Here is a 14,069-nt window from a genome sequence, read left to right as displayed (position 1 = left end):
ATTACATAGTGTATCTGTCTTTGTTAAAGGACTAGGCCTTGTTAGAAGACTCAACTCTATCAGGAGTTGGTATAACAATACAAAAGTATGCAAGAAGAGCCCACTACTCAAACATGCAAATACAACTTTATAATGCTATCAATAGAGATAGCTACAAAACCTTTACACAGTGCTAATATCTTCAATATCTGATCTGCCTTTTGGTTCCTTCTTCAAAACTGATCATACAACCATACTGCTGTGTGCTAGCATCATATTTACATCTATACTGATCATAAAAAGTGTTCATTCAAACATTATATCATTATAGTACAATGCCACACTTCGCTAAACCAAAATGTTCTTACTTTATACCAAGTTCTTTGTTCTGTTGGCCTTGCTGTTTGATACTTCGCTAAATCTTTTGAATTATCTTTTTCCACTTCTGGGTTAACATCTAGGATGTCATCCCAACATTGTCAAGTAACTATTTTGGTAAACCAAAACAATTCCCTAACCCAAATGCCTTTATTCTGCCTTTAAATCTATTCTGTCTTGGTAAATTGTTATTGGTAAATCTGCAATAACTTTGTTCATACAAAGCCAAACCTTGTGCTTTTACCCACGTATCATATTCACTATGTTCTTCCTTCTTGTAAGTGCGCATAAGCCCAATTGCCTCTAGTGAACTATGCTAAACAAAATAGGTTGACTGTACAATGTTCTACTAATATGTACTAAGACAATTTTTTGAATTATTATGCCTTAAGACTTATCCTTTTATCTTCCTTTTCAAAGTAAGCTATATGTTGTCATAAATAACAACCCTAACATATCTCCTTAGCCAAATTTCCAATAGTTTTAGGCCGCACAAGTGGTAAACTTATTTAACTTATTTTTTCAAAGAGGTTTCCCACCTGCAAGGGTTGTTTCTTAGTACTTTTTGGACATAACTATTTAAGCTTGCAAGGATTGAGTTATCGCCGAGCACCAATTCTCACTCGTAGACCTTCAGACAAATGGAATTGTGAATAAGTGGCTGGAAGGGTACCTCAAGAATTATGTTTCAATGTTAAAGAAGGCATGAGTTAAATGGTTGCATTTGAGGGGGCACTGCTACAACACCACTTACCACATGTCAATTGGAATGATGCCTTTCAAAGTACTCTACTATTATTAACACCCCTCATTTGCGGACATGGTTTTGGGTGGCAATCGTGTGATGAGAGAAAATGACTAGCTATAAGAAGGGCAGTACATTTTGAAGTTTCTGAGGGAGAATTTGCAATGGACACATAATCAACAAAAGATGTACACCGATAGGCATCGAATTGAGAGAATCTTTGAGGTGGGTGATTTGGTATATCTTCCACTACAACCGCAAAAAAACATCTCTAAAGGTAGGTGGCAAAGAAAAGTTGAGGCCACATTTTTATAGTACTTACTATGACTTGATGCATAGGAGAAGTCGCCAATGAAGTAGAGTTGTCCCACGAAGGCCGCATTCACAATGTCTTCCATGTATCCTTCTTGAAGAAAGCTGTGGGAGAAAAAACATCACTCTATTTGCAAACTTGCCACCTCTCGACAAAGAAGGAAAACTAGTATTAGCACTTGCCGAGATCCTTGACATCTGAGAGAAGAAGCTAAGGAACCGCACCATCAAGGATTTTTGGGTACGTTGGAAACATCTTCCACTTGGTAGGACAAGCAGATCTTGGTGCAACCCGGTTTGCAATTGCTTGAGGACAAGCAATTTTTGAGACAAGAGGACCGTAATATCCCTATCATAAAATATAATAAGATATTAAAATTGTGTGTGGGACTGATTGATTTAGTATATCTTGGGCTTGTTTCTATGTTAATTATTTTGTAGGTGTTTGCTGCTTCATGTATCGACATGTTATTTCTCTCTCGTGAGTTTTCCTCCGACAGGATATATATGTCCATCAGGTTGGTTGTTGTGGGTATGTGATTTGATTTGTTTATCTGTATTGCAAATTCCATTTTTGCCATCTTGGAAGTGAAAGATTTTCCCTATTTGGCTTGTGCATTTTTAGTGGGTTTCACTCCCACCCTATTTTTCTTGTATATATATATATATATATATATATATATATATATATATATATATATATATATAAGTATATTTTACTTTGGATTTGGCACATTTGGATGGCCATCTTGGTTTGCAACTATAAAATTGTACTGTGCATTGGAAAAACATTATTGAAGAGCATTGGAAACAAACCAAGATACATTCTTGTTGCATTGGCTTTTGATATTGATGAAATTGTGAAGGGCTGAGAGCCTTGGGTTTTCAAATATTTTCAATTGTGAATTTTATCCAAATAATGCACTTTGAACTTGTAATAACTCCTGCCGGTTATGACCAGAGTAATTCTATTTTTCTTCGCTATTCAATCATTTGACATTATGTCAAACACTTGGCAAGCAAACTTATTACCACTAGATATGCTGATAGATTTCAGATTTCATATATCTTTTTGCTTGTTTATACTTTGGATTTTTGCATACATAAATATAAGAAAGAAACGATAATACTGAAAATATGTTAACAATCAGATCCAATGTGCTCAATATATAAATGATCGTCAATTTTTGCCAATTATATTATGACAATTCTGCACATAGAGTAAATAGCAGCCAGTTCTGAAATGAATTTCAAGTGCAATCATATTCATATGATTTTAATAACCTTACACAAGAGTCTTAACAAGTAATATGAAACCTGAAATTCCCAGCTGTAGTCAACTTGCAGCAATAATTCCAATGCTAGTCTCATAGATCCAATTTTGAACTCTATCAATTTCTATAGCAGTTCACAAAATCCCTCTTCTATAGATCCACAAGTTACCTCCAGCAAACACAATCTCCTTAGACACAACAAGTACAATAGGAGAGAAATGTAATCCAAATCACACAATTCACAATTCTTCAATAATAGAGCTCTCCTTAGCCATAGTAAAATAGTACGAGATATGCAAAATGCTATACAACAGCAGAAAATTGCAAGCCAACATTCAACCAATTCTCAAATTCGACTCTACAATACTCAAGTTGTAAATCCAATGGAACAACTCAGAATTCAGACCCTTATACTTTAGCAAGGACACCAAAATTAGAACTCAGAAAAAGCCACAAAAGCAACAAAAGCAAATAAATTATCCAAGCGTGCCTTTTCTAATAAATGCGTTTGTATTTATAACCTCCAATTTCCCTTTTGTTGCCAAAATGTAACTTCACTCAAGAAGCTTCACCACACAACATTAATTAGAAGCTTCCTCTAAATTCTCTCACTTGACTTGGCTTAACTAATTAATAAATGACACTTTCCAATGATAACTCAACTCCCAACTTAAGTGAAATTATAAAGTTAAATTATAACTTTATAATAAGCCATTTAATAATTAATAATAATTTGGCCACTAAAGATATAATAACTCCCAAAATACTCATCATTTAAATATGTTGTCTGAAATAGGAGTCATACCTATTACTTCTCCATGAGAGCAAATGCACTTTCCAAAAATAGAAAGGGTCCATCTCGATCAACACCAACTTACCACAAATAGTAAGTACATAGAACTAAGCCCAAACGAAGTCCGATTTGAGCCAAACGAAGGCCAACCTGTAGCTTACTAAAAATGTGCAGAAGATAAGACCCTCCCAAGCCAAGCCTCTGTCACAGAAGATCCTCTATTCACAATAATTAGCTTACGAGGATCACAATAATAGGCTAATCCTTAAAACTCAGATCCCGACAAAACTGGGGACATTACAGAATTGGTGGAACTATCCTACAAATTGTGTTTGTGATAGTCTTATTCAGAGACCATACTTGTGCCACAAATTGGGACCGGTTTGAGAGAAGGGTTTCAACGATTTAATTTAGAGAAATATTTATATGTTAGCCATTGGTGGTTTGGTGAGGATCACTGCATTTGGTTTACCTAGCTGTCGTAGCTCTTGTGGAACAAGGTTGACCTTTCTAAGGGGCTGCAATATTGTTTAGAGAGGTCGTGAATGTTTGTTGAGGGCTTGTATTTGCATCTAAGGGTACCAGCATTATAATATCAGCATCAATGTAAAGGATTAATCATTTCCAAACAAAGTGCCATTACATTCTAGGTTTCTCATTGTATATTAAAATCATTTAGCTTGGCACATTGTATTTGGCTTGGTATTTGATAAGTATAAGTTTTTTGATTGCATACTAATTGTTTGATGAAATGCCTTTCTTGTAGTATTTCGTTTTCAGTTTATAATAAACCAATAATATACGCATGCCAAGTGTTTGTAAAATTGTCATTGGCTGTAGGTGAACATTTTACACATAGAACTCAAATGTTTGCATTCAAAAAGACAAACGGATTTCATTTGCATTTTAGTTATTTCGTAGAAATCTTAGTAATCATTTGCAAGCATTTAAACTTCATTTCAAACCATTCCAAGCAAGCAAAAACAATCTGAAAATAAATTATAGCAAGATAGAGCTTGCACACAAAGTGTTTGACAAAATGTCAAACATCTAGAAAGTAAAGCAATTGGTGTTTGTCAATGTAAGAAAGTAAAGCAGTAATATCAAAGATTGCATACAACATGTTTGAAAAAATGTTAAACGTCCAAAATTGACAACCCAAATCAGATTTGAGACAATATCCTAGTGTGGGATATTACACGTGTAGAGGATTCCTTGCAACCCATCAAGGTTTCATGGATTGAAAAAAGTGTGTCCATAGTATCCGATGGATGAAAAGATGCAAGAAATCTCCTTTTGGTCAATATTATTGCAAAGTCCACAAGAGGTGCAATGTTTTGATCTCTATGGACTGTTAAGGGGAAGTAAAGGATGGTCCATTCATTGCAAACATTCTCATCCAAGCCATTGAATAAGTTGACCCTCAAAATTTTGTTAATAACTGACAATGCCAAAAGTTGTAGGGTTGTTGGGTTATTGGTTGAGTACTTCAAACACATTATTTGGAGACAGCCTAATGCTGCGAAAAAATTGGCAATAAAATTGAGTGGATCAAAAAAACATATGAAGATGCTTAGGGGATCCACATGTTTGTCATGAACCACCAAGTGATACAAGCCATATTTATACAATTCTTGAGACAGGAGATCTTGAGGTAAGTTCAATTATTTAAAATTTAAAAATGTTTGACTTAAAATTAGTATAGTTTCTTTGTTTCTAATTTTAATTTTGAAATGGGTTTTTGGGATCCATTTAGCCTCCACCACTATTGTTTTAAGATATCTTGTAAAGGTCACAAAGGCATTGACTAGAATTGCAATCAATACTAATTGGAGCATATGGAGGCAATCTAGTAGTACAAGGGAAGGTGCCATTAAGGCAACGATGCTAGATGACTCTTAGTAGGATCATGTTGAGTACCTCTCAATGTTCACTAAGCCTATATTGAGCGTGATCCAATACAATAACATGTACGTATTACTTAGGTGAGGTATATGATGGCATAGACTCCATGATTGAGGATATTTGAAAAACATAAATCAGAAAGAGCAAGATCTTGAAGAAACATTCTTCAAGGAACAACAAAAAATAATGGTGGAGAGGTGGAACAAAATCACTACCCCTTTGCATCTCCTTGCCTTTGCATTGAGCCCCAGGTACTATAGTCAGTTGGTCCTCAAGGAGAGTACCACTAGAGTTGGCCTTTATAGAGATCCTAAAGTTTCTCACAAGTACAAGGCAACCCTTCTTAGACTCTATCCCAATCACTTGCGCCCTATGTTGAGGGCTGAATTCATGAGTTTTGCAAGTGCCGATGATTGTGGTCATGAGGCTCTTGAAGAGAAGAACAATGCTGATGCTCGTAAATGGTGATACATCCATGGAGAAATATACCCACACCTATACCCTTTGCCATCGCAGTTTTATCACAAGTCCTCAGCATTTAGGATTCTAATTTCTAAATTCTGGTTGATTAGTACTGAATTAATATTTTTTAACTTTTCATTCAAGACTCTTTATTCTCTAATTTCAAAATTGAGAATCTTAATAAGTTGCTAGTCGATCATCATCTAAGTCCATCCACTCAATAAAACACACTAGACTACATTCCTAGAAGGAGGAAGGCTTTGTGTATGTGCATTCAAAACCGAGGTTAATAACACACAAAGAAAGTACCTTCAATAAGAAGGGAGGCAAAGCATTGGGATATTGAAGAAGAGTGTGTGGAGTTGGAAGATTTGATTGCCACATTGATGCACTTGCTGTTTATGATGATGATCACAAGCTACCTAGTGATAGAGAGGCTGCTTTTGAGGTTGGCATTGCTAGTACCAATGTTAGTGGCACTATCTGCACTTAAATTTTTTTGTATGATGATGATATGCCTGGTAATTTTTGATGATATTTGATCAGTGATGGTTAATTGTTAATGTTGACATTATTAATTTTGAGCTGAAATATTGATATGACATATTTTGGCATCTTGTTATGTGATGTGGACTAATGATGGTGTATTTTTCTATGTTGCTTTAATATTAGCATAGTGGTGTATGAACTTATTTTCTGCTGCACATATATAAACATATATATACATATACGTACATACATATCTATATTGATATCTATATATATATAGTTTGTATGGATGAACCCAAACTTAATTCAAACCCACCACAAAAATTTCTGAACAAATTTTGAATCCAAATCTGAACTGACAACATAGATAGTATTTTACCGCACAATCAGTCAATCCAATAATAAACATAAATCACAACAATAAGCAGAGAAAAATAGCCGAAGGGTTTATTTCTTCAATGCATAATGTAGAGGTGGTGTTACTGTATTTAGTTTTAAGGCTAACTTACCAGTCGTTTTTGCCACAACTTCCGCAAGCGTCCTTTGTCTTCTTCCTCAGATTTGATGCAAGAATTTCCCAAGGCTACATGTATTGACAATGATTTACTGGGTAAGCCATTGTTATTGTCAATAGCTTTTGCTTCTTCCTCTTCAGAAGTCACCACTCTTTGATCTATCTCCCCATCTTCAAAGCTTGCATACACCGATGTAGCTGTCACTCAAAAGCCATTTTAGTGCAATAATCCTCTATCCAATGGAAGAGAGTGAATCACTTTCAATCACAAACTGAAGTATTAACTTTTTAAAAAGGGATAGTAAATAATCATTTTACAATAATCAGTATACCAAGGTGATGGCAAACATTGTAATATTAGAGATCCCATTCACTTTATTTTATCACATGTCTACTGTCCATAAAGGGAGCAACCTTTCCATTAAGGATGATGTATGGAAACATTGGAAAGCATTGTAATATTAGAAACCCCATTCGCTTTATTTGATCACATGCCTACGGTCCACGAAGGGAACAACCTTTCCATTAAGGATGAATGGAAAACATTATAATACACAAATTTTATCACATGCCTACTGTCCATAAAGAGAACATATTTTTCATTAAGAAGGATGCCTTTAGAAACAGGATTCTATCATTTAGACTACTCTTATTCTATTAAGAAAACAATTAAATTGTGCAGTAATGATAGGAACACAAACCTTCATAAAACAGATGCTCTAAATCTCCCATGGCTTCATGAATTGTCAATTTATTCAAAGACATATTCCTTTTTTCTAAGTCCACTTTATTATCTCCTTTGGTTGATTGTTCTGAAGCTGCTAATTCTGACATTTTAAGGATTGCTTTTCTTCGCTCTGACTTTGAAGTTAATGGACCTTTATATGGGTGACTTGGAAGTACTTGATCTTTTTCCTTCAATGTAAGAGCTGTATCAGCAAGAGAGGCACGTTGTATCTGTGCAGTAATAGATGCTGGATGCTTTTCACTTAGAAGTTGCATCCGAAGGCTAGGGGTACGAGCTCGAGAACCTTTTACCAAACATATTCAGCAATAGAAACATAAGGAAATTTTAATTGTAAATGAAAACATAATTTGTAAAATAAACTCAAGACTTGTTAATAACATTACCAAATCCAGTCTAAAAATATTAATTTTACCATCTGCTCGCATCCGGACCCAAATTGTTGTCATACGCTTGAATTCATGTACAACAATGTCAAACGAGTCCTACAAAAGAATTCAAAATAAACTATATAAAAGCTCAATTCTTATGATGCAGAAAGGAAATAAAAATGGGAAGGTACTCACAATTATACTAATAGACTGTTCTTGATAGTGCAATCTGAACTTTTTCTCTTGATTACTGTTAACTTTATCATTACAGGCATCACTATCTGTCTCATCTTTATCCAATGGGACTATTACATTCCCATTCTTGTCCTACACACAAACTTTTAATGAGAAGAGAGAAAAGAAGATTCTATTGCAGGAGTGAATTCTCTCATAAATTTTCATAATGATAAGTCTTTCAAGATGCATCCAACATTTGATGACTTTTGCTCTTGCCCACAAACCAACCGATATCAAGCAAGGGCTAAATCACATACCATGTACTGACAACAATACATATTCCCCCAAACTTAGAGTTGGGAATAATCCATTGTTGTAATTCACTTTACACCACCGGCTTTTGGATAACCAGTGAATTAAATTAGCAATGACTTCAAAAAAATGAAATCAAACTGAATTGAGAAAGTTTATTTATGACCTGTAACTTTACAACTCCACGAAGATCATATTTGGGCACAAAAACAAGGAGCTCCCTTTCAAATATGCCAAGTACCTGTAAAAAAAGTCAAATCTGAATTTTCAAAATGATAAAACTATTTTGTTGCCAAAATTCCAAAACATAGCTAAAATGTTTTAGCTGTGTTCTGAGGATCTTTAATTTAATTGCAGTATCATTCCCACTACACATCACTCTATAAATGCAACCTGTCTCAATAAATATCATCTATTTCATATTCAAAAGGACTGTGCTTTCTATATGTTCATCATAAGGCTTACCAAGGCACATTCTGCTTCAGCATGTTTCTGTAAGTACATAAAGAGGTGCAGCTCACTGCACATCTTTTGTGCTCTCTTGCTTGCCCTGTGGCGCTGGTTTAGATGATCTGCAATCTGCAAAAATGCATTTGTAACATCTTTTGAGAACAAGTGTGTAAGGTAATAATACCAAAAACAATACTTACAAGATGTTTAGTAAGAATATTCAAAAAGCTTGTATTCAATCAATATATCTTGTAAACCTTGTAGTAGGATCTAATTTTCCATATGAAATGGTTGAGTTTTGTGTAATAGGTGCGATCTCAGTGGATCAATATAGATTATAAAGTCAATAATCTTCCAATGTAACTAGGTTGCCATCTAGTATTCTAATGTAACTAGGTTTTATGCGTCATTATGAAGGAACCTTACAGAATGTAGTGACGAGACAGTCAACAATTTTTTTTTTATTACTGTGCTAACCAAGGTTTAAAAACATATTAAATTTTTTATTTACCTCCTTCTGATCTTTGGCAATAAATACAGCATTTCTAGATTTTTCATATTCAATAGTCCTTTTGTTTGCAGATTCCTGTCCGTAAATGGTGTCTGAACATGATGCAACCAGCATCCGATGCACAATAATGTCTGCGTACCGCCTTATTGGAGATGTGAAATGTGTGTAGAACCTACAAATACAAAATGAGTCACAAAAATAGCAAGGGAAATTTTAAGCAATGAAAAAAATCACATAGGAAATATATACTAAATGATGGAATGACTGCATTACAATAATACCATAAACAGTTACCTTTTTCAACTGAAAATAAGTGCAAAAGGATGTATAATTTCATTGGCTTTTCATAACAGCCTATGAGCTCTTACTAGTTTGATGCAAAATTACTTGGTTCATGGGATCTATGGCTGGATATGGGCTTTAATTTGAGTTGGGGTGTGCAGAGTATTTTTTATCAGCTCATATTTGTCTTTTCTTGATTTTAGCCGAGTACAAACACTGAACTAGTCATCTCTTCATGAATGAGTCTATGGTGCATATGGACAATATGACAGCAGAGTTTTCTGATCATTACCTTTAATGGAGCTTTGTGTGACAATAATACTCAGCTCTGCTCTGTTTACTAATAGAATAACTATAATATAACAAATGAGAGTATAATACTGCCACAGGAGTCAATTAAATAATAGCAGAGCTCCATTCACTAAATGCTGTTTTAATATATAATAAAATAAAGAATATATCTAATAAGTTGGCTTTATAATAAATTAAGTAATGAGGGTCCACTATATAAGAATCATCATCTGTAACACCAAGGATGTCAAATGGAAGGCGGCCTCTAATAACCCACTTTCAACAAGTTTCTGAGTTACAGGATGTATGTTGGTCTGTTTAATTCTACACCAAAACTCTCTCAAATTTACACGTCTTAATTTCGTGTCCCCAATCTCAGCCAAGGAGCGTTTGAGACCATTTAAATGATCATACCTCGGATGTTTAAACCTCATGATTTAATCTAATCAAATCAACAGCTTTCCACTTCAGACTTAATCAATTTAGTTTTAGATAATGACAGAAGAATTTGGACTCACTGATATGCATCTCCGTTAGCTGGTGCAATATTCCTACTTTCTAGGTTGAGTATTTTGATACCAAAATTTGTAACAAGTGTTAGTAGACAATAAAGTAAACATATACATAAACATTAATTCGATATACTATATTCCAACTCCATGCTAAACCCAACTAATCCTTAGGAGGATGCTCCATTCAGATTTTTAGCCCTCTGATGAGATCAAATCTCAGCTAAGCAACCATCTCTTTGAGAGTTCTTCCTATGGCCTCTAGGATCTCCATAGATGGGTAAATCCATGACCATTGATCTTGAAAGAGATTCCACCTCTATCCCAGCCTATTGTCGCTCTCACATATGCATATATAACTACTACGGTATATACTGTCTCTAAAAGATTCTTTAAATCTCTCTCTTGATTCCCATTTGGAATCACAACATTCATTAAGAATGCTCTCTTGGATCTCTAAGTTCCCATTAGGAAAACTCAACATTCATCATTAATGTCCTCAACCAACTTTAACTTGGTCTCTATAAATATGGTAATATCTCTGGAATAAATACCAATCTCTAGGTAATAATACTACATTTAGATGCTCTTTGCCTCTAATAGGAATACCATTAGAACTAGCAATTACTTAGGTGTCTTTGTGATTGTGAATACTTTTCCCTTTAGAAAGAATATTGATAGCTCTTGAGCATGCTCTGATCTATATGTATGTTTATACATTTCATTGTTATATACTGTCACACTGATTGCTGCTTATATACATCCAAGTTATAACTGTGTTTGAAGTGTGTGTTGGGCTGAGTCGATGCTAACTAAGGAACCAAATTATTCTCCCTTCTCCTGTCTTCAAGTTTTGTTCTTTCCTCTGTTTATCGCATTTCCCCGCGGCATCAATTCTATTTCCTAGTCATCGTTTGAATACCTTTTGCTGAGTGGTGTTCTCTTTCTGTCTTGTTTTTGTGTTCTTTTTTTTTTATGTCTTTATTCCACTTACTACGCAGATGCCTTCTCCCATGTTGCCATTTTATGTCTCTCCCTTACATTGAGTCAATGCTTATTAAGATGGGTTTGAATGCTGACGAGGATAAATATATATATCTTCTTTTTATCTTTCCCAGAGTTGCTAATAATATGCAACTGTCTCAAGATTGGTCAATGCTTGGTGACTCTGCTCCTTTCTTTTATCTTCCTCCCATTTTCCCTTTTGTTGCCCAATCTATTATAATGGTGATGAGGGGTGTGACTTACGAAGGTCACGACCTTTTGTGGTTGATGATAGGGAAACTACTAATGTTTAATTATCAAGATTATAATATGAATACCATAATATTGATACTATATTATATGTAATTATCATATTTGATAGTAATATAATATTATATGATAATGAGAATATTTGATATTACATCAATCATACATAATATTTCAATATTTATTTAGTGTAAAATACTGATATTTGTATTAACAATCACCTACAAGTACATCAATATGCACTTTTGACTAACCATCAATCGAGGGTCATCACAGTCTCCCCTTCCTGAATTTGCTTCACCTCAAGCATCTTGATGATCTCTTTTCCCACATAGCATCTTCATTTGATAACCCTTTCCATTTAATGAGGAACTCAGTCATTGTTCTATTTTTTAATCTCTTTTATTTGGTCTCTAAAATGGTCTCTTCTCATTGACTTGATAAATGATGACCAAGAATGCATATTCACTTATATTGATCTTTGCTCTGTTTTTGGGTGTCTTCTTCAGTTGTCCCTTCTATTCTATTCATTTGTCCTCCTTACATTGGTGATCACAATCCCAAGGTTCCTTGTACTTAAAAGATAAGTTTTAGTTGATCAGCTCATCTATTTTTTGGCACCCATGGCTTGTGCTCCATGACACTTTGCATAAAAAAAATGACTTTTCTTGGCGGTCCTTCCCTGGAGCATCATACTGGTGGGGTTCTTTGGATGGAAAGTTCTTGGAACTCTCCCTTGAGGAATTTTATTCAACCTTTCTTGCCTTTTATATGGTTTCTTCTAGGGTTTGGGGTTCAAGGGGATTTACTATGTTTTTGATGGAATCTTTAATCCCCTCAATAAACATATATGTGAGTCTTCTTTGAGATAGGTCCAAATCATGATGGATAGTCTTTGGAATTGATTGACAAATTCATTTATAGTCATAGTTTTCTTAAGATGGGTTAACTATTGGAAGTACCATTCAAAGTGCTTTTGGTAACTATCTTATTTATTATTTCACTCCATTAATTGGAAGACATTACAACCATAGATATGGCAACATAAGACTGATAAAATTTTAGCAGATGATTCATAATTCTGGAGTGCCACTATTCATCTTTCAGCACAGTTGTTAATTTAACTTTATAACAACAATTTTCTAGTTGAAACTCTACCACAATTCTGTAATGCTATTTTAGAGATCAGATAAATCACAGGTAGTTTATGTTAGGAGATAACAAGGTAATGAAAGAAAATGTAGCCTACTCTAGGGCCAGTCCGTAATGATAAAAGCTTGACGATTCTGAAACTTCTCCAGTTGATATGTATTCAGCCTGTTCATACAACAAAGTGGTAAAATTTTATAAATAATTTGACACAATGTGTTTCAGTTGGAAAAACAAAAAACTAATGGCAGCTACTTTGCCTGTGGAGAATTATCAGAAAGAAAATAAGTTTGCACAAAGAACACTCTATGCCACACTATAGCATCCATTCCAATATTTGAAGACCAAATAAAAATTTGAAGAAACGATACATAGAAAGCAGTGGTGGTTCTCTGTCAGTGACATTCTCAGGACATACTGATCAATTCTTTGAGCTTTGCACTGCAGGACATTTTTCTTATGGAAGGGTAAGATTTAACATCTAGCTTAAAAAAGTATACTTCCCTAAATATTTTTGAGCTTGTTTCTAGTTTCTATAAAGAATGCATATTATTCTCTTTCTGTTTCATCCTTATCATATTCTCAATCACTAACATATCACGGTTCACCTACTTCCTTTAACTGCTTCAATTCTAAAAGGAAAGATGTTTGCATTGGAAGATCACAGCTGTATTCAATTCATCATGTAGATATTGTGGATAGTAGTTTTTACTTGTGATTTCAGTAATGATCATATATGTATGATGACTCTACAGTATGACATGATGGTATATGATGATTTATAGATTATATTATTTCGAGGAAGTTTTGGTTAACTGAGCTGATGGATTTACATGTTGATACACTGATATGTTCCAGTGATTTGTTTAGATGTTATAATACTGATCATGTTTTCTTATTGATCTGGCTGGAGGATTGCTAAATGCATATTGTTGTAGTGAAATGGTATTTACATGCATGTAATTATATGAGATTATTATTCTGATGCTTTAAATAATGACTAAAAGAGAAAGGGATGATATCATTGTCAATCTCATTGCAAGATGTATTGTCACTTAGTGTCAAACACTAGTCTGCAGAGTTAACCGAGCTCACAAAGGAATCATGCAAACAATATTAACTGTGCAGGAAGTAAGCAGTGACAACTGAGTTGCTGTAGTAAGCCATTGG

General features: G+C 34.4%; 1 protein-coding gene across 4 annotated transcripts in view; it reads right to left on the bottom strand.

Annotated features, from left to right (window-relative positions):
• The window catches only part of LOC149530900 (uncharacterized), a 359,431-nt gene that overhangs the window by 50,392 nt on the left and 294,970 nt on the right, over positions 1-14,069 (bottom strand). For 3 of the 4 annotated variants that reach the window (XR_016359208.1, XM_089811737.1, XM_089811738.1), the window contains 8 exons: positions 13,000-13,067; positions 9,418-9,589; positions 8,922-9,035; positions 8,623-8,697; positions 8,163-8,294; positions 8,012-8,081; positions 7,553-7,882; positions 6,847-7,049 (listed from right to left, as the gene is read on the bottom strand). Coding sequence is in view for 3 of the 4 variants with exons in the window: in XM_089811737.1 (XP_089667863.1) it covers positions 6,847-7,049; positions 7,553-7,882; positions 8,012-8,081; positions 8,163-8,294; positions 8,623-8,697; positions 8,922-9,035; positions 9,418-9,589; positions 13,000-13,067 (1,164 nt within the window). In the remaining variant the exon portion in view is untranslated. The remainder of the gene's footprint in view (positions 1-6,846; positions 7,050-7,552; positions 7,883-8,011; positions 8,082-8,162; positions 8,295-8,622; positions 8,698-8,921; positions 9,036-9,417; positions 9,590-12,999; positions 13,068-14,069) is intronic. The other variant, XM_089811740.1, reaches the window with a different exon arrangement.

The sequence above is a fragment of the Cupressus sempervirens genome, chromosome 11 (genome assembly GCF_028749045.1).
Source record: "Cupressus sempervirens isolate cs-2001-9-10 chromosome 11, ASM2874904v1, whole genome shotgun sequence".
Classification (NCBI taxonomy): domain Eukaryota; kingdom Viridiplantae; phylum Streptophyta; class Pinopsida; order Cupressales; family Cupressaceae; genus Cupressus; species Cupressus sempervirens.
This window is presented reverse-complemented; position numbering and strand designations above follow the sequence as displayed.